This window comes from Halichoerus grypus, chromosome 8 (genome assembly GCF_964656455.1).
Source record: "Halichoerus grypus chromosome 8, mHalGry1.hap1.1, whole genome shotgun sequence".
NCBI classification, from domain to species: domain Eukaryota; kingdom Metazoa; phylum Chordata; class Mammalia; order Carnivora; family Phocidae; genus Halichoerus; species Halichoerus grypus.
This window is the reverse complement of record NC_135719.1, coordinates 123,392,556-123,412,769: the sequence shown is the minus strand read 5'-3', so window position 1 is coordinate 123,412,769 and position 20,214 is coordinate 123,392,556. Positions and strand designations below refer to the sequence as shown.

Below are 20,214 nucleotides of genomic sequence, written 5' to 3'. Positions count from 1 at the left end.
CCATCTCCATCTCTGGGCAGGCCACGGTTTCACTATTGCTGGGCCTCAGGGCTCTGAAGTGGGAGAGCCTAGAACGACAGTCCGACCCTGTGGTTCCAGAGGGGCCCCAGGTTTTGCAATCAAAACCAACCCTATGTAAAGATTTGTAGCCAAGAGTCCTCGGCTGGAAGCCCAAAAGGATTTTTTTTTTTTTTTGATTGAGGTCAAAGCCCTTTGGGGGCTCTGCTGAGTCTAGGTATTTGAGAACTCATTCCCTAGGGGTGGGTGGCTGTCTGCCATGACACGCTGAGGGGGAGGGGGACCAGCCTCCTGGGGGAAGGAGCCGCTCCTGCTGGGCTGCCCAATACCCCCTCTGCCCGGAGCCTCAGCCTTCCACTTCCTGTGCAGCATCTGGGCCTGGAGCTGGGGTTTCTTCCTGCAGCACTGCCTGGAAAGGCGGGGAGGTGAGCTGCTGACTTTTCCTCCCTCAGCTTTCCTTGTGGCCAGGGAGGGAGGAGAGGGAGGGAGGAGAGGGAGGGAGGAGAGGGAGAGGGAGGGAGGGGCGAGGGCGGGTGGGTGACAGCTGGCTCCCAGAGCTTCCTGGTCCCCGCCTGACTTTCCTGCTGCATTCCTGGCCGCCTGTTGTGGAGATGCCACTGGGAACAGGCCAGGCACCCTGAGCTTCCGGCCCTGTGGTTTCAATTCCAAGGAGCACCTTGACGAAGCTCCACTGCCGAGTTCTCTTAGGTGGGTGAATACCTGGTCCTCATCTCTGTTCCCCTCTGGGGCCTCTGGTGCTTGCTCAGGCCCCAGCAACCCCATTTCCCATCTTTGGAGCCTGAGGCCCGGGCAGCTGGGGCTTCAGCCGAACCCCCAGGCCCAGGTGGAAGCCTCCAGGGAGGCTGCTGCCTGTTGCTGACCCCCCTCGAGTGCATCACCCCCTGGGGCCGCTTCCACAGAACTGTACACGAGAAGCAGACCCTCTCTAGCTTCTCCTCCCCAGGTAGCTTCGGCCACCACCCAGAAAGCGACAACCAAATGGCCGCTGCTGAGCCTTGGTGGAAGGAGCTTTGCTTCCTCTCGCCCTCCTCCTAGGCATCCCGGGGCCTCTGTGTCAGAGTCAGCCCGCGGCAGGGCCCTCCCGGCTCTCGGGAGGCCCCGAGGGAATGAGCATGCCTAAGAGAGAGCAAGGGGGCAGCAAGCCTTTCTGCTCTGGACACCCTCACATCCGCCTTGTCATCTGTCTGCAGCAGAACCAGGAGGATGGCAGAGAACGGCAGGCTGCTGGGCGCTGAGCCGTAGGGAGCAGTCTTGAGTTGGAGAAGTCCCCTGCTCCACCAGGTGGTCACACCAGGACCCCCCAGAAGGAATCAGAGGAGGAGGGGGACGGAGTTGCAAACATGAGCCACAGTGATGCACCTCATGTTTTCCCCTGGGGCTTTTGTGTTTTACAGCCATAGTGAAAGGAAGCCTCCCAGCGCACAGGACTCGGGGGAGACAGGCTGGGTTCATATAACCTGAAACCATGTGTGGGCCCCCCCGCCCTTGTGCGGCTGCTATAGGTTAGAGTTCTTGGACTGGGCCTCCTCGGACCAGGCCCCCACCATGTGCAGTGGTATGGGTCATTCACTGCCCAAGGGCAGCTGAAGGTCAAGTAGGGGCTGAAATCTAGCCTGCACTGTGCTGGCCATCTGTGGGGCTTGGGCCCATCGGAGGAGTCCTGTCTTCTGTTTTGAATGAAGGTACAACATGGACGAGTTGCACTATGCCATAGACTTTCAGTCTTAGACCTGAGCCTTCCTGTCAAATCAGCGGGGCTTTGTGCAGCCCCGTGGCTCCAGCAGCCCCAACTGCACGATGTTCGGCACAGCATATCCTCTGACAATTGCACTGTATACTCAAGTTCTGGGTGACTCAGAATCAAGTGTCCGTTGGAAGGAGAAGCTCACGCAGCATTGCCTCTACTGGGGATTGCAAGCCAAACTAGCATGGCCCCAGCAGCTTCCATGAACCACATGAAACTACTCCTTAGCATCTCCTGTAAAAGGGGCCATCTCTGGCCTTTAACAGATAATCCCTCCATGTCATAACACGTCTTAAGACTTGGAAAGAACAATTTGCTTTCTCCAAAGTTTTCTCTTTTACCAAGAAAAGAAAGGACACTGGCATGGGAGAACAGCCGACTGAGCTATCCAACCACCTGGATCCAGGCCTCTTGCCACCGATTAGTCCTAAATGGCAGCTGGTCCACATCCTTGGTCTATGAACTGTGTAGCTTTACTCCTTAGTTTTTCCATTATTAGTCCCATGACATGGATGGTCTTTTGACACATCTTTCCCAGCGACATGGGAAAGCGACTATTCAACTAGTTGAGTTTTATAGTTTGCAGGAGGTAGGAGATGACATATTCATATAGATCTCCCTTTAGAGAGGTCTAGCACTTTGATAGAAAATGGCTACCAGATTGAAAAGCATATTGGTTGGTTGGTTAATTCCATTTGATTAGAACACTGGGATGTTTTAGACCAAGTTCTTGGGTTCCAGCCTCAGGTACTCTGAAAGTTGCCACTATTCTACAGTCATAGACCATTTCCTCAGACACGGCCACATCTTGTGGGTAGGTGGTGTTGCCCCCAGAGCACAGGGAGCACGGCTGCATCGATGCAAATCCATTTCCACCACTGGAACCAAAAGATCGGAATGCACCACCCATTAGAGTCTTCACAAAAGAACAGCAGGGAATTTATAAACTTTTTTTGAAGTTTGGACCTTTTATCATATAGATGCTAAAAATCTCAGGAGCTTGGAAGATTTTTCTCCTTCAGCTAGCCCTGAAAACATCTCTGTAATTTGTCCCACATGCACACTTGAGACACTTGGAAGGTGTCTGGTATTTTCTCGTTCTAAATGCTTTGTTAACAGACTTTGCAGAACCACTGACCCAACACTACTTCTGGGATGAAGAGACATCATTAAAAGCTCTTCACAGAGCTTCACTGAGATCATTCTTGCCTTTCCCGATACCCACTTCTTGTGAAAAGCAGCCTGGAGATGTTTGAACATCTTGTCTGGGTACCAGCCTTCCTCTCTCACACCCTTAGCCTACACGGTCTACCTGAAGGGCCTCCATAGGGCTGTGGGGGTTCTCCTCTCCTGCAGTTTGCACCCAGTGGTCCAACTGGCCTCCCAGTACACTCTGGGTTTGTCAACAAAGTCCTTAAACATCCTCTACTCACAGTGTGCACCTCAAAAGCAATAAGGAAGGATGGGTTCCCACCACTCTCCATAGGGCCTCCAGGGTGGAGAAACTCCCGTAGGCCTTGCCTGAGAGCCTGTGGCACCTTCTTGGTGTGTGAAGCCACAGAGCCATGGCAAACCAGCCACGAAGACACACCAGGGACCAGCAGGTCTTCCATTCAGCAAGTTCTGATTTCTCATGAGGGAAGGCCAGAGAGAGAGAGGACCCAAGAAGAGAAGGGACGAGCACTCATATTTTAATCACCCACTACCACAGCTATTGTGATGTTTACATCTAGCAAATTCAAAATCATGTTTAAATTCCGTTAAAATGCATCTAGCTATGACAGGTTGCTTTCAACCCAGAATTCTTAGAATTTATGTTAAAAAGATGAAGTAAAGATATAGATCACAAGGGGGTAGTCAGGTTTACAAGGACCTTCAACAGAGGGGGAAGAAAAGGGCAAGTCAGCATCAGTGGGTTTCTGTCCTTTGGCAAGGGAAGTAGGGCCAGTTCCATGCATGGGAGTCCTGTTCCCTGGCTGCCATTTTGCTACTCACTGGTTTGATGTGAACAGTGCAGGCTAGGTCCCATGAACTCAGCAGCTTGTTTTTGATGAGCGAGTGAATGAGTGAGACCAAGGCCTTCCTGTACACTAAGCCCTGTGCTCGAATCTTGGAGAGAATGGCAGGAAGAGGAGAGATGGGTCTGTGCTGTTCTATAGACCACAGGACAGAACCTCCACCAGGCGCCACGGGGAAGGCCCTACTCATTCAGTGCTCTCGCCTCTTACCACGGGGTCTCCTAGCTGCCACTGTGTTGCTCTCTACCCCCCTCGAAGCTGGATGTGCATGAGTAACAGGCCCCTCCCCTACAAGAAGAGTGAACCTATAGCCCACCTTTACTCCCTCGGTCACAGTCAAGGCCCGGGGAGCTTGATAAGGCCTTGTCCCGGGGAGCACAGGGACAGCTCGGGGACTTGCTTCTTCCTCCACCCCACGGCTACTGCCTCTCTCCCTGTCCCACTATGCGGATGAGGCTGACAGGGACTGTAAGGGACGTCGGATCTCATGCAGAGGCCACCAACACACACGCCAGCTAGACCGCATCGCCAGGACCCATGCAGCACGGCCACCTTCTGCACCCGCAAAAGCCACTACAGAGAAGCATCAGCTCCCGACCTGCACCTGTGTGATTGCTAGAACTCACAGAGGGCAATTTGGAATTTTCTCTCTTTTTTTTTTTTTAGATGAGCTATGGTTCTGAGCCAATTTATTTCATGGTACAGTTCGATGGCCTTCTCCCTGGGCTGCCGCGGAAGATGCACACGCCGTGCAGCCCCAAGGGCAGCAGGGTCCTTCCTCCTCAAAGCCCCGAGCAGAAGATCAAATGCGAGGCCCGTGGCTGGGTGGCTGTGTGTGCACCTTCTGCAGAGGGAGCTGCTTGGGGTTTGCAAACCCGTCCCTAGAAGAGAAGCCGCAGACGCTCGCAAAAGAAAAAGGGTGTATCGAGTGGGGAAAGCACTGGACTCCCTCCCACCCCGAAGGAAACGACAACCAACAACAAAAAATTGAAGAAACAAAGAAAAACCAGAAGAAACGTTGAGGGAAGAAAACCAGCTGAACTTACCACACTGCGAGTGAACTTTTCTAAGGAAGTTCTACGACCTTGCTCACTTTCTGGCTTTAGGGGAAAAAAAAAAAAAAAGGTAGGGAGAAAAATACAGAAAAAAAAAACTCTTCAGCTTACATGTGGTTTCCAAACAGCAGCAGCGGCAGCTAATGAACAAAAACAACAGCAAAACAGGGCGAAAAACGGGAAAAGAGAAGCAGCCAGCGCCGTAGGTGAGAGTCAGCGGGAGAGACGGCAAACGGAAGCCCGCCAGAGATGGTGCTGCATCCGTGGCGCAGTTAGGAGACAGGGGTGTTTGCTTCTAAGGGGCCATTGGTGCTGTTGGGCTCGGAGTCGGAGCCTCTGTGCCTTTGCACGAGCCACTGTCGGCCCCTGGGAGCTGTCTGCTCCCTGTTTCCCACTGGCTGTGCTCGTGGGCTGGAGCCCCCGGTTTGTGTCCCCGAGGCTGCAGGCACACACCTGGGGGTCCCAAGTGGGGACCCAGAACAGACTACTCCTGAAGGCTGGGTGTAGGCAGGGGATCCTGATGGGACACCAGGAAGTGGCCGTGGGCAAGGTGAGGTCATCAACGCCTCCGGGAGTCGGGCTTAGGACTCTCAGATTTTTCCCCACCCAGACGCAGCCAGAAAGTTCGCTCGCTGCAGTGACTTCTTACTGGGCCCCTGCTGACTTTCATTCTGTGTCCTTAGAGCAAGGAGGGTCTACCCATGTCCTCTCTGTTGACACAGGGTCTTGCGCCTCAGAAGGAGTGTTTCGGACAGAAAGTGCTCTCTCGGTCTGTAGGCAGGTGACCCCTTCCGAGGTTTACGCAGGGCCGGCTACAGGAGGCTCAGGGACCCCCGTGGAGAACTCCTAGCTAAGGAGCCCTTGCCAGGGGCAAGAAGAGGCAAAGCCCTTGAATCCTCTCTCCAGGCCTAGTCGCTCACTACCACACACTACCATAGGAGGAGAGGAGGGTGTCGTGTGCACCTGACCCTCTCCCTAAGTTTCCTGCTTTGCGAAGAGGTTTGGGAGAGAATTACATCCCAAATACTGGCTAGTTGATCCTAGAGCCCTGTTCCAGGGTCCTGAGTCTGAGACTGGGAAATTTGGAGAGTAGAGTCACTCACATGGACACACACACACACACACACACACACCCAGCAAAAATGGAAACCGGAGAGCTGAAGAAGCAGCCAGGTGCCTGTGGGTCTGCAGGGTGCCGAAAGCAGAGGGGTGGGCAAAGGGCAGCCATTTGTCTGTGCGGTCAAGGTCAGAGGGCTTCTTTGGTGGTGGTCCCGCCCCTATCCCTTCCCCTGGCTGCGGGGAGACAGGACGTCGCAGAAGGAAAACACAACACACACACACACACACACGACACACCACGGCAGAGCCAGGCTGGTCTTTCTCCTCACACAAGGAGCCGAAGGTTACCGTACCAAGTCTCGGCTCTGGGGACGGCGGGACTCAGCTTCAATCCTGTGCGCGGCCCAAGCAGCACACGCTCGGCTGGGGGCAGGCTGGTCCTGGGCCCTGCAGCTAGCACGGTGTGCTTGTCACTCTTGTCCTCTGGCTACTGGGTTGCTGCTCACAGAGGGCTGCCATCAGCCTGCCTCATTCGGGTTCCTGCCTTGCATGTCCCGGAGGAGCACTCGAAACCCAGCTCACCGGCCCCTTGAGAACCTGGTTTGCCAGAGCAGGTAACCTTATCTTTGACAATATAGGACAGAGGATGAACTAGGGAGGAAGGTTCAGGAGGCTGTGGTTCCAGACTCCATCACGAGATGGAGAGCAGAAAAGTGAGGTGAGATCCAGGTCCCCTCTTGTAGCTGGAGCGTGGGACCCTCACATACCTTTATGACCTGGACATTGATATCACACAGCAAGCCCATCTCTGACATCAGGGAAGGCCTACCTGAAAAATACCGAGTTACAACTCCAATCCACACCTGGAGACTCTCAGGGAGAAATGGAAGAAAAAGTAGGTTTTGTCACTGTTTTTTGGAAACAATTAACCCCTGGATATTGCAAGGGTGTTGGCATCTGCAAGAGCTTTTCTGCCAAAGGACATCCCTTCATTTGGGGGCTGGGAGGCTCGTTCTAATCAGTTTCACATGTAACATTTCACAGGCAAGCCGTGGGCCCCTTCCTCACACGAGGGATCTCCTTTGAGAAGTTCTCCCCTTATGGGAGGACCCGTGGGCACAGGTGTATCAGCTCCACTCCCCGAGCCGGAGTGTGTTTCCCCTTTGTGTTGAGACCCGTAAGAGGACTGAATGGCTTCTGGACTCTCCTGGGCATGTAGATGGCCCCAGATGAGCCAGACTGCTAGAACCTTAGAAGTTTTCCAAACTGGGATCAGTTCAGGGTCTTGAGCCACGAGAAATAGGAACATTCATTTTGACCTTCTCCCATGAGATCTGGGCTGGAGATACCAGAAGTGTCCATAGCTTTTCTTGAAAAAATGGGCATCTGATGTTCCCCTCCATCAGAGCCCCAATACCTACACCCTCCTGCAAGGGAGCTGGCAAGAGGCCAGGCTTCACATTTTCCATCAAGTAGTGACACTTGTTGGAAGGAGTGCAGGCAACCAATAAAGCTGGGTTTCTGACAGTCTGGGTGTTCCAGAAGTCCCTTTTCCTTCCTCAGACTCTCGGGGGTATTCTCAGGGCTACCTAAGGGCAGGAGAACGGGATACAAATGCTTTTCTAGACTCTGGAGTTAGAGGGTACCAACCAGATGCGCAGACAGGGTCCTGGCACACGAGGGAGACAGACAGACAGTACACAAAGAGGAGGGCTGCGTGGCAGGGAGAGGCAGCCGACAGAGGGCGTGTGGGTGGACAACCGCAAGCTTCGGGACTGGGCTCCGCAGGCTGTGAGCGGGGGCGAGGGGATGCCCGTAGTCCTAAGCGGCGTGGCACGGACGTTGTGGATTTGGGTGCAAGGGGAGCCACACTTAACCACATGGGGGCCTTGGAGCCAAGCTGCAGAGTGCAGAAAGTTTGCAGGCATTCAGGAATCCCGGACCATCTCTCCTGCCTCCCCTTTCCCAGACCCCAGGCCCCTCCCGGCTCTTCCTTCCCCCCGCCCAGAAATCCAGCTGAGTTCTTCCTGCTTCAGCTGCCCCTCGTCACCTACATGCTGAGGGTCCCTGGGGCCCCCCAATCCAGACACCAAGGGCTGCAGGGAATCAAGGCTTGACTCTGAGGGGAGGAGGCATACGAAGCTAGAGTGCAGTTATTTGATGGCTGAAAGATAAGGCAAACACTGTGGGGCATCAGGGAGGGGATGATTCCACCAGTGACTTCCGGGGCTAGACTGGGGATTGGGGGGAAGGCTTGAAACCTGTAAGGTTTTCTACCCAGTGAGGGGGTTGCCCTGATCCTTGCCTCATCCTCATCGCTGAGCTGGTGAAACTTTATCTAAAGTCTGTGGTGAAGGGGGCCGGACTTTGCAGTGAGGGGCTCTTTCTGGTTTCCTAAGGGATTCGTGGGCGTCACCGCCAGTCCTGAACTCTTGTGCTGAGCCACTGTGGCCTTAGTACTTGGTCACACCCCCTGCTGTGGGCCGAACGCGCAGGCCAAGGTAATGGGGACTTGGAGACAGGATGCCACACCCTGGACCTTGGGGGTGCGCTGGGATGGTGACGATTCTACTTGTGTGTCTTCCCTTGGAGGGGGAGCAGATAGAGAAGGGAAAGAAGAAAAGAGAAAATAAATAAAACCCAAGGGATGATACTGTCATCTGACGCCAGGAGCAAGCAGCAGGGAAGGGTCAACAGTGCTAAGAAAGGCAGGCCTGCCCTTCCCAAAGATCTACCTTCTTCTTGGCCAGCAGCAGGTCCTGGTAGGCATTTGACCGGAGGAAGCGGGCATAGCTGTCACTCTTCATCAACTTGTAGATGTGTTCCTGGGAAGGACGGAGGCGGGAAGACACAAGAGAGAACGGTCAGCTACTGCAAAGGACGGGGAGTCACAACCCAACTGGCCACTGTTTCAGGAAAGAGACAAACTGGGGTACGCTTGCATGGATCTAGAAACACTTGTGATATGTTTGCTTTGTTTTCTTTTCCCACCCAGAAACACCAAACAAAATATATTTTCTCCCTTAGAATAAAATCTCCTCGAGGATCATGTCCCAAAGGCTTTGTAATTGGGCCTTGGCGCCATGTTGAGATGCAATATTGTTTAATGATTAAAACCACAGGCACAGCAGTGAGAAGGAACAAAGTACTGGTACACCCAACCACTTGGATGGATCTCGAGGGAATTATGATGAGTGAAAGAGCCAATCCCCAGAAGGTTACACACTGGATGATTCCACTGGTATAACATTCTTAAAATGACAAAGTATAGAACTAGACAACAGATGAGTGGTTGCCAGGGGCTAAGGATGGGAGGGGGTAAGGAAGGGTGTGGTTATCAAAGACAATAGGAAGGATGCTTGGGATGATGGTGCTGTACAGAACTAAACACACACACACATACACACGCAAGAGTACAAGTAAAATTGGGATCTGATACACTTGGTGGTTGTAGCAATGTCAACATCAGGGTTGTGATATCATCCTATGGTTCTGCAGATGTTACCATTATGGGAAACTGGGTAACTGGCACATTTCTGTACGTCTTACAGCTGCATGTGAATTAAAAAGCTTAATTAAAAAAAAAAGAACTCCATAGGCCACGGTGCAATTAGGTCAGTTGTGCATGTTAGGGCCACCCTCCTATCCTGGGAGTGTGCCCTTGGCAACCATTTACAGGGCACGTGAGTAAATATGCCTGGCCTAAGGCTTACATCCAGGAGGGGCAGATGCTATGGCGTGCTGCCCTCGCTTCTTCGCCCGGGCTTCTAGAGGCATTTGCATTCTGGCCTTGGTGATGAATTTCACCCTTGACTTCCAGCTAATTCCTATAGTCTGTGGGCCCTTCCTCACAGATCTGTCCTCACCAGGGGCAGGGTAAGCCTGGTACCTTAAAAAAGGGCATTTGTTGATGGGAAAAACATTATTTATCAGTTATGATGGGATAAATGTGGCTCAGTGGTCCAGAAGAGCCTGGCTGTCCCAAGGGAGGACCTGTTAAGAGGAATGGTGGGCTTTCACTAGGGAGGATGGGATTGCTGGCAGAGGCTGGCCTGGTAGAGGAAGCATCTTCTCTTATACACAATCATTGTTCATCCCATGAACAAGGGCCTCGGGGCTCGGGGGAATGAAGAGCTGGTCAGTGAGGAGAGAGTGCTCAGTTGAGAGGTGAGACTGGTCATTAAGGACCTCTTCCTTGGGTACTTGCCTCTCAGGGGAGGATGGAGGAAGGGCAGCCTCCCCTCAGCTGGGGGGCACATTTTATAGATGCCTGGCCAGGCTGCTGTTGCAACCCAGAGGAACCCGGGACAATGGCGAGGGCTTGCTGGGAGCCTCTCCCTTCCCACCTCAAAAGAAAGTGAGAGCAGAGAGCAAGCAAGTCCTTGGCCACGTGTGGATCCTTCTCCAACTCATCTTCAGCTTGGGCACCAGCGTGATTCTTCCTGTGATGCCCCCATATTTACAAAAGCAGGGTGTGAGCTGGCTAATGGGATGGCCCACTGCAAGGAGCCAAGCAAAATTTAACAGTGGCTTGGATCTGAATCGACTTTGATAATCCAGACGTGGTGCATTTCATAAACTTAGTGAGAACATGCTTCACCTAGTGTTTTCCTGCTATTTTCAGACAAAAATCCAGCCCACTTTAGTGTAAGTTCCTTGAGGGTAGAAACAATATGTCTTTATCTCTTATATGGGTACAGCGTCCAGCACAGGGTTCAATGTTAGTGACACTGTTTCCAGGTTCACTGACGTGCTTGTGTGAGTAACATCCGGCGAGTTTGCAGGCACCATACTTGTGCTTTCTGCTTACATCAGTTCCTGCCCTCTGTGTGGAAGGGGAGTGGGGCTGGCACTCAGCTTGAAGGAATCCCACATGGGAGCATCTCGGGTCATCTCTAATGGCCTCAGAGCTTAGGCTGAGGCGCTGCATTGGTCTTTGTTTTCATGTGTGGGCTCTTTCAATTGTTCTACCATTTAAATCATAGGTACAAATATTAATGACTCACTGTCTCTTTCTTCTTGTCTCAGGCATCGCTTGTGTCTGGCTGACAGAGGCAGGTGGCTCCTGAGTCACCGGGAGAGACCTATCACTCATGCCTGGACCCTCTCCAAACCCCTCTCCAAGGTAACAGGTCCCTGCTTCTTATCCTGGCTTCTCAGATGAATCTAGATCCTGGTCTATCTCACAAAATACCCCCTTACTGCCTCAAGAGAAGTAAGGAGATCTCTCCTCGTCCAGCACTTCTGGCCGTGGCAACAAATTTCACCCCTGATCTAGCTAATTCCTCCAGCCTCACTGTGGGATGGAAAAGCCTGGTCCATTAAAAGAAAGAACTTGTCAATTAAAAAAGAGCAGGATAAAGCACATGTCTAAATATTTAGTCACAGAGTCAGCAAATATTTAATGAGCATCTACTAGGTACGAACACTCTGTCAGGCATTGAGGTGACAGCCTGAACAAGACAGACTAAGTCCCTCCTGTCATAAAGCTTAGATGCCACGAGGCAAGATGGATGCACAAAGTGATAGACTACAACTCCCAAAGCAGTCTCAGGTCCCAGCCACTCGTGAATTTTGCATGGCTCCTTGCAGTGGGCTTACTCCCATCAGCAACTTTTGTAGACCTGGGGGTGTATTTGAGCTAAGGGCTCCAAAGACGAAGTGTGAACACAGGGTGCTGGGAATGGGTGTATATGGGATGACCCACTCTGCCAGAGTAGGGTATGTCCCCCCGCCCCCTCTGGGCCTCCCTTTCCCACAGTCTAGAGATCCATGACTCTCCCCTACCCTCCTCTGCTCTGCCAAGCCAAGAAATGGGGCCTTTGATAGACCCAGTTACGGAACTCTGTTCCTTCCTCCTTGCCAGCTTTGTCTAAGAAGCACAAAGACAGTAAACAGGGGGTGGGTGAACGGAGCGCTGAGGTTTTTCTGGGAATGAGAATTAAGATGGGACTCAGGGTCTTTGGCCAGTTCCCAAATGCAATGAGTTTATCACTGCCAGGGACAGCAAGTGTACAAAGCTCTGGGCAGTGACCTCTACTGATTTATGGGAGGTTCTGCTTTGTTTCGCCTACTCTGAAGACAACCAGCCTTAAGGGAAATGTACATCCAGAATCTGCACAGAGCCACTGGCAAAACCAGGAAGCTCTCACCGACAGAATTCCTCAGGGGCTAGAGAAAGAGAAGTTTCGTCTTCTCTTTTCTTCTTTGCCTTTTCTTGTCTTATCTTCTCTTCCCATCCTTCGCTCCTTCCCTTCCTCTTTCTCCTTTTTCTCTCCTTTCTTCCCTTCCCTCTTTTTTCATTCCTTTCCTCCCTCCCTCCTCCTTATTCCTTCTCCCCCTCAAAAAGAGATAGCTGAGTTAACTATGAATAAGCAGAACTAGCAGGGTCCACATATGCCTTCCTGACACATGGGAGGGTGGGAACGGTTCTCCATAGGCTGAGCAACTGACGCTCTAGGGCCCTAAATCCTACTGAACATCTTAGCCACAGTTCTCAGTGTGGGGAGGGAATCACGCCCCCGTAGCGGCTGACTGTTATAGCACAGGGTTGTTGCCCTGATGAGACATTCCACCTGCATCTCCCTTTTTGGGCCCAGGGTTGGGATGGGGAGTTCCACTTGCCTGGGATGTTAAGGCGGAAGCAACAACAACTGGAACCAGGAGGGTGAGAGACACATGTGGGCGCTGGAAGGAACAAGAAGTGCAAGCTGTCTCAAAACCACACCTGCTTCAAATCGATGTTTTGCTGTGATAGTCCTCATTTGGAAATCTCCTTTATTTTTAGGCAAAACACAGTGACCCTCACAAGCACTGGGGAAGGTAATCAGACAAATGCCTGGGGCCTTGGGCCCCAAACATGCTGGAGCAGCTGACTTACTTAAGAGCACCCTCATGTCTTCCTCTTTGCTGTGGGTCCCTAAAACTGCTACGATCTCATCTCCCAGCTTTTGAACATCCTCCTGGAGTAGGAAACCTTGTCAACTGGAGCATTGCACAGCTGCCAAGAGCCCTTCTTGTGATTTTTAAGTGTCCTATTTTTCTTTTTGCAGAGATATGGGCCTCATCTCTGCCCTCCACACCCAGACTTCCTGGAACAACATCCAGACTTTGGGGACTGCTGGGTCCATCACAATCCCTTGGAGGAAGATGAGGCTGTGGTGTAGAATGGGATGTTGCTGGGCAGACAGGTGGAAGCAAGACTGGTCTGGGAGCCAAAGGTCCTAGCCACTCATGAATTTTGCGTGGCTCCTTGCGGTGGGCTTACTCCCATCAGCAACTTCTGTAGACCTGGGGGTGTACAGGACCCGGCCCTGTCTATCACACAATTAAATGAGGAAATAGAAGTGAAGGCACCATAAAAACTCTATACATGTAAAGTAATAATAATAATTGGCCTTCATGTTGTGACTGTCCTTGCTAGGGATGACATGGGCGTGAGCCCAAAGACTGCAGGATCCCTGGGGTGGGAAGAAAGGTGAAGCAGAGCCATTATTTAGTTGCTGTTGTTTGCTCTAAAACATAATTTTTGTTGCTGTTGTTTGCTCTGAATCAGTGCTTAGATTTAAACAACCCCACTTTATAGATGTGGATTCTGAAACTCTAAAAAGTTAAGCGACTGGTCCAAGTACAGAGCTAGGATTTGAACCCAGAACTGTGTGACTCCAAAGCTCACACTCTTCCTGGGCAACGCGTTGCTTTTCATTGTCTTTGAGTTGGAGTGTTGAGGGGAGTCAGTGTTGCGTGACTGGGACAAAAGAGGTCCTCAATGTGTCGTTGGCAGAAACATTAGGGGGTCTCCTCTCGGGTCCTGATCTGAATCATCCTGGTAGTAGATAACCTGCCCTTTGAGAGCCATTTACTACCTCTGCCATCAGTGATGGTGATGGCTGGGTCACTCAGGGCAACGGGCTCAGGTTTCTTACCTCTCAGACTGTGTACAACTTGCCTTCCATACCAGAAGGAAGGTCCTGACCTGGCAAAGCTCTGGGGGCTGACTGGGCTCTTGGGAAGCCATAAGCAGCAGGTCTATCAAAGCAAGTCACCCAGGAGATCCCTTTCAAGAGACCCTTGAATATCGTAAACCAGAGGTCTTTAGACCCTAGGCATGGTTAGCTGAGGCCTAGGGGAAATTAGCACTTGTTTCAACATGAATCCTGCAGGAGGACACAAGATGGGACTGCACAGTGGTGAGGACTTGATGTGAGTCCTAAATCAGTATCTGATGAATAGATGTAGGCGAGGCAACAGAAATCATGCCATGCAGTATGGACACCCACTTGCAGGAAAGGTGATAGCTTGTTGTCCTCATGGAGCAGCTTTGGATGACCCACCTAGGATCATGTGGATATTAAATGAGAAGCCCCCATTTGGATTCTGCTAAGCAGAACACGGGACGCTTGTTTCCATGTAATGCAGCATTCAAATCACAAGAGAATGTAAGAACGCTTTCTCATTTGCCTTTACCCTGGGAAGCATCTGTATCAACACGTTCAATTTAACTGACCAAAGGGTGCAGTCATTTGACGCTGTTCAATCCCTATTCTGTAGATAAGGGTAGCTGTGAAGACAGCTTTGCGTATTGCCTTTTGCCTACCCAAATACCATGGGCATTAACTCAGACTAGTGTTTTCCTTTTCCTCTTCAAGGTCATGGGGTTTGGTGCAGGCAAGCTATGCTCTGAAGCATCAACAAAGAAATTTTGGAATTTAGCTCTCTGGCGCCTTCTCTCTAGGAGCTACTAGTCCGTGTGGTAATAAACAGAACCATATCACAAACAACGGATCTGTTCTTTTGGAGAATGCAACCCTCCGTCTGCTGTTCATCTCCCTAAAATAAAACCACCCACAGAATAAAGTGAGTAACTCCTGGAGCAAGCGATGCAATGGCATTCTTTACTAAACTATGTCTGGCATAGGAAATCTACCAGGAAATGCCCTCCAATTGACGATTAATGTCAGGAAACTTGGTGCAGTCTTGTGATACGGGCACACGATACCGCCACCTCCACCACCAGAGCAAAGGTGACCAGCCTCCAGCAGGGTGTGAAGACTTCTACTTGTGAGTAATCTGGGACAAACACACATGTGTACTCCACATAAAAGCTTTTACCTTTTAAACAAAGCACATGTCAGAAATCTTGCGTTCCTTAATCAAGTTGCTTTTAAACATCTTAGATGAGATAATAATAGAGACTTTTGACTAGACGCTTCCTGTCTGTTTAAAGGAGGTGTAGACTTGTTGGTGTATTTCTCATCTCTTTCATCACCCATCCTCATCTTGGTCTTGAGGTTGCCCTTTGATCATGCCATGCATGGATGATGGCCGAGTAGAGTTTCAGGAACTTAGATTGAGGTCTACTTAAAGGAAGGGTCCCTCCCATGTATCTGTATATTCCCAGAGCCTAGAGCACCTGACTCTTAGTGGGTATTCCAAGTTTTGCTGAATTGGCATGTTGTAGAAATTTAATTTAACTGGTATTTATTGATCACCTACTATATGTGTTCCCCAAGGTTGTTTGGCAAGATTTTTTGAAGTGGAAAGCCAAGGGACAGACTGTCCTTCTTTTTTCTAATGACAGGTGCAGCTGAGAGTATTAGGATTCTGGACTCAGTTGTCAAGGAAATCTTTTAAAAATTTGAGCTGTGGGCAGAGCATTACTTTAGTGTTGTGGGGACTTACGAAAGGTAAAGAAGACCAAATTCTCATCAAAGAACTTTGAAGTCCTGAGGTGCTGGAAGGCCCAGAGGGGCCTCAGTGGAACGTTTCAACAGCTCCTGCAGGGCAGGAAAGCAGTGGGGCTTGGACAGCTAGGAAGCCAACACAGGGTCCTGCAGGAAACGGAGCCAAAGGCTGAGTTGGTCTGCCCAGCTCAACTGTCAGTCCATTTGATGGGCGGATTTCCAATCCAATCCAATCTCAATGAAGTATTTTTTCAGGCCCGTTTTGTTTTGTTTGTAAAGAATGGTGTGCTCTTAGACAAGCTCTGCCTGATGGCCAAGAGTCATCCAGGCCTCCTACTTCCTTTGCAATTTCCCTCACTATAGAACTTCACAGCTCACAGGTCAAGGTCTCCCAAATGGAATGGGAGAATGACTGGTCATGAAATGGATGGGGAGATCGATGAATGATTGAACGGGCCCAGTGACACATTCCTGGGAACATCCAAGACTTTTTAAATTGAAGCCAGGCAGCCACTGTGCCAGCCAGCTGACTTCCATCTCCCTCCTGCAGCCCGCAGAGGCTCTGGAAAGAGGTGAACGCCCCAAGAGGAAGCCTGAAGTTCTCAATAATTCCTGTGGTTTCATTCTCTCCTCCAAAAACCACCAGCAAAGCTTTAGATTACATGCTCTAAGATTCAGACCTCTCTTGCTCCAGCTCACCCTGCCCACCACCCTCTGATACCCTCTCTTAGCTCAAAGCCATCCACGCTTTCCTACTATCTTCAGGGTGAGAAAGTTTGAATTCCTCAGGATGCTGCGTGAGGCCCCCAGCATTTGGCTCCTACATTCTTTTTCTGCATTTTTCTCCTAAGACCTCCTTAGATGAGCAGGCATCTTAGGAGAATTCTTATTTGGTCTAGCTTGGAATTAGAAGACCTTGGGAATACTAGAGCCATTCATTTTTGTGAATTCACACACATAAATATGTAGCACTTTTTACTTTTTTTCAGGGCCATTAGCTCATCTGGTTTCTCAAAAATTCTTAGAGGGCTATACGGAAGACATCATCCCCAATTTCTAGATAAGAAATCTAAGGCATGAAAGGTCAAGATTCTTGCCTGGGACCACATAGCAAGTGAGTGGCAATGCAGGTCCTCTGATGCTCCATGGTTGAGAACAGAGAATTCAATCCCTAGCATAAAGAACGGAGTCCTTTAAAAAAAAAAAAAAAAACCAAACATGGCCCATTTTCTTTTTTTCTCCCCTTACAAAGCTAAATCTGTGAAATTGGAACAACACAGCAAACAGCTGAGGGCTATGGTCACAGCCCACAGACCTTTATGGAAGATTTGGTCTTGGCCCAAATCTTCAAAAAAGCCAAATGGATCAGTAAAACACAAGTTGCAAATGCGGGGCCCATGCTGATGGGGTGTCTTGTGAAATATTTCCACAGGAAGCAAACACAGGCAATTAACTTTGCTATAACAATGCATGTGGTCAGATAAAAAACAAAATCCTTGGAGAGAGCTGGCACCCCACCCCCAGTCCCCATTTGAAAGGAACCCATAAATCTGGCTGATTTTGGCTACTGACCCTAATAGTAGGGTACACACTCACAGCTCTATGGCATTCTGACCCCTGTCGGGCTCCTGAGAACCCTTGGGACCAGCTGAAGAAGCCACTCACAGCTCCTGATCCCATAGGGGAGGATTTCAAAGGGCTTGGGTATCCTTATTCCCACTTTGCAGATAGGCAAAATGAGGAAAGCAAGCTTAAGACTTAAATGTGCAATCCTAGACAAAGCAGGTGGCAGAAGCAGTATCAGAGCCTGCTTCCTGGCTGGACCCTTCTGTAGACAGGAGTTTCCCCAGCTCTCAACATGACAACCGAGCCCTCAACAACTAACAATCTGGGGACAGTGTGATCTGAGCAGCAGATGCTTGGCCCACAAGTCAGGAGATCTGAGAGCAAGTCTAGGCTAGTCATGGGCTGCTAAGGATTTTAAGCTCTTTTCCTCACCTGGAAGCTTCTGAATCACACCTGTGTAGCTGGTGCAGGCAGCAGTGCTGACCAGGTGTGAGCATCATGGGGCTGGCTGACTTCTCCTCAGTCTGATCGGTGACATCCAACCCCCACTCGGACGCATTTGCAGATGGGGTTTGTCATGCTACTGCACCAAGACAGAGCCCCTCTGACCTCCTCTCCCAAAGAAATGGAAGATTAACCATTCCCAACCTGCTATCTTCTACCTTTTTCTGGGTTTCTTGAAGTGTTTCAGTGATTTTCATGATATACTGTTTAGCACAGGGGTCTCAAGTGACAGGCCTCCAACTCACATCTGGCCCCGAGCTAAGAATGGTTTTTACATTTTTAAATGGCTGGAAAAAATAAAAAGAATATTTCATGAAAAATTATATGAAATTGAGCCTTCAGTATCCATAAATAAAGATTTTTTGGAACATAGCCATATCCACTCCTTTATGCTGTTTACATTGTAATGTTGTTACACTGTAGCTGTTTTCGTATCACAGAGCTGAGTAGTGGTGACAGACCATATGACCCAGAAAGCCTAAAATTTATACCGTCTGGCCCTTTACAGAAAAAGTTTAGTTTTTTTTTTTTTTTTAATCGAACCCGGTTTAGTGTAAAAGGCAGGCTACAGAATCAACACTATTTGCATAATCACCTTGTACACATAAATTGAGGAGAAAAATACACTAAAATGGGGATTATCTCTGGATGCTAAAATTACATGCAATTATTTGAATTTTTTCACCAAACGTGTTAAACATAAAGGTATAAAAAATATTAATCACATTAGGAAAATAAAATAGTGTTTATTCTATCTTACTGTGGGCCAGACCATTTTAGTTGTTGATGTGCTTCATTTCACCTGGTCCCCTTTCTGCCCCCATGCATAGGGACCCCTGTATCTCTGTTGTACGGATGAGGAAAGGAAGACTCAGGGAATTTAAGTAACTTGCCCAAGGTCACACTGCTAGTTAGAAGCATATTGTGTGTTCATGGTGGAAACACACTTAAGAAACAAAAGGGAACAGGTTGAAACAAGTTCGTTTAGGAAGAGTGTTTTATTTGAATTCATAGGAGACCAATCCTAACAGATAATGAGGAACTTAGAGAGGCTATGAGTATCTTCTCTAAGAGTCCACTCTGCTTCAACAATGAGGTATCCTATTTGTGGAAGTACCTGAGAAATGGCAGAGCACTGTACTAATGAAGGCTGTGTATTCAGAAACTTGTCAAGGCACAACCTGTTGACTTCCTAAGATTTCCTATCCAATCTTTCTCAAATTAGAAACAACATAAATGTCAAGAAGAGAGGACTGGTTGGCTAAACTATGGTGCTTCCATACAATGGAATACTATGCAGCAATTAAAGAACCAGGCAATAATCATCTTGTTGCTGCTAGTGTGGGCACTGGAGCTCTGAGGCTGCTCTGTGGTAAGGCAGGAGAAAGTGCATGAGTAATGACGTGAAGTACTAGGCCATCACCTCTGGCATCCTTGAGAACCAAGATTCTCAGCATAGACAAAGGAGGCACAAATATAAAAAGAAGAGGTTAAATAAAATCCCCTGTTCTTTTCAATTTGAATAGAAAGTATCAGTTTGAACTTATGATGTATTTTTAATCACCACCAACAACCACTAATTTCCTAGCTCTGTCCACTGAAAAGGTCTAGAAAGGATGACCAGCCCAGGAACAATGAGCACCTCCAAGGGCCTAGATTATGGTCTCTAAGAACCATGTCCCACTAAGAGAAACCAGGGGTCCTTGGAGAAATGGCTGATTCCAGGTCTGGGGCAAGGCCTGGAACATCTTAGCTTCCTTGCTATTTGGATGACATCAAAGACTACCAGGATCATGTAAAAAGGAGCCACTGACAGAGATGGCACAATCCAAGCCTTAATAAAAATAATAAACAAATGGACTAAAACACATCAAATATGTTTAAACCGATGAGTTTACAAAGATACTAAAAGCAAAACAGAAAACCCTAATTGGTCACCATTAGAAGATGATAGTAAACCACTCATTATTTTGAAAACTAAGAAATAAAGGGAAAGCAGCAAACACTTATCCTATCTTTCCTATATAAATTGTATTATTGGACGATCTAATAGGAAATATATTTGATTATTTGTATTTCAGCTAATAAATGAAGTAATTAACTAATGGATCTAAGCAATAAACATCAATAATTGCTAAAATCACAAAAAGAGAGAAAACTAGACCTTATGTGCCTTCTGACAAGAGAGCACAACATGATTTATGAAGCATTTTTGCCCACAGATCATCAAATGTAAATCCAATTAAATATCTAAATCAAACTACTAATTTGTAGGAAATACAGAGGGTAGAAGAACATGTTAAACAGCACCACAGGGCTGCAATAAAAAAAAAAAAAAAGTCCAGGCTGTGGGAATCTCTACAGGACAAAGAATACAATTTCTTCATGAAATAAATTGCAAGGGGGCAGGGAGGGGAGTAAAGGGATATAAAAGAAACCTATAGATTAAAAGGCATGTGAAAGACATGTCAATATACAGTAATGTGTGGGCCTGATTTGGATTCTGATTTTATTTTATTTATTTTTTTAAGATTTTATTTATTTGT

The 20,214-nt window shown here is 49.0% G+C and overlaps 1 protein-coding gene across 11 annotated transcripts in view; it reads right to left on the bottom strand.

Annotated features, from left to right (window-relative positions):
• Positions 1 to 20,214, bottom strand: part of RGS6 (regulator of G protein signaling 6) — a 542,298-nt gene that overhangs the window by 17,264 nt on the left and 504,820 nt on the right. For 6 of the 11 annotated variants that reach the window (XM_036098106.2, XM_036098455.2, XM_036098029.2 and 3 more), the window contains exons 16-17: positions 8,651 to 8,740; positions 4,848 to 4,901 (exon numbers count right to left, since the gene is read on the bottom strand). In XM_036098106.2, coding sequence (XP_035953999.1) covers positions 4,848 to 4,901; positions 8,651 to 8,740 — 144 coding nt within the window. Of the gene's footprint in view, positions 1 to 17; positions 69 to 3,551; positions 4,683 to 4,847; positions 4,902 to 6,714; positions 6,745 to 7,459; positions 7,505 to 8,650; positions 8,741 to 20,214 lie in introns of those variants that run through there. The other 5 variants (XM_036098883.2, XM_036098530.2, XM_078053872.1 and 2 more) reach the window with 5 other exon arrangements.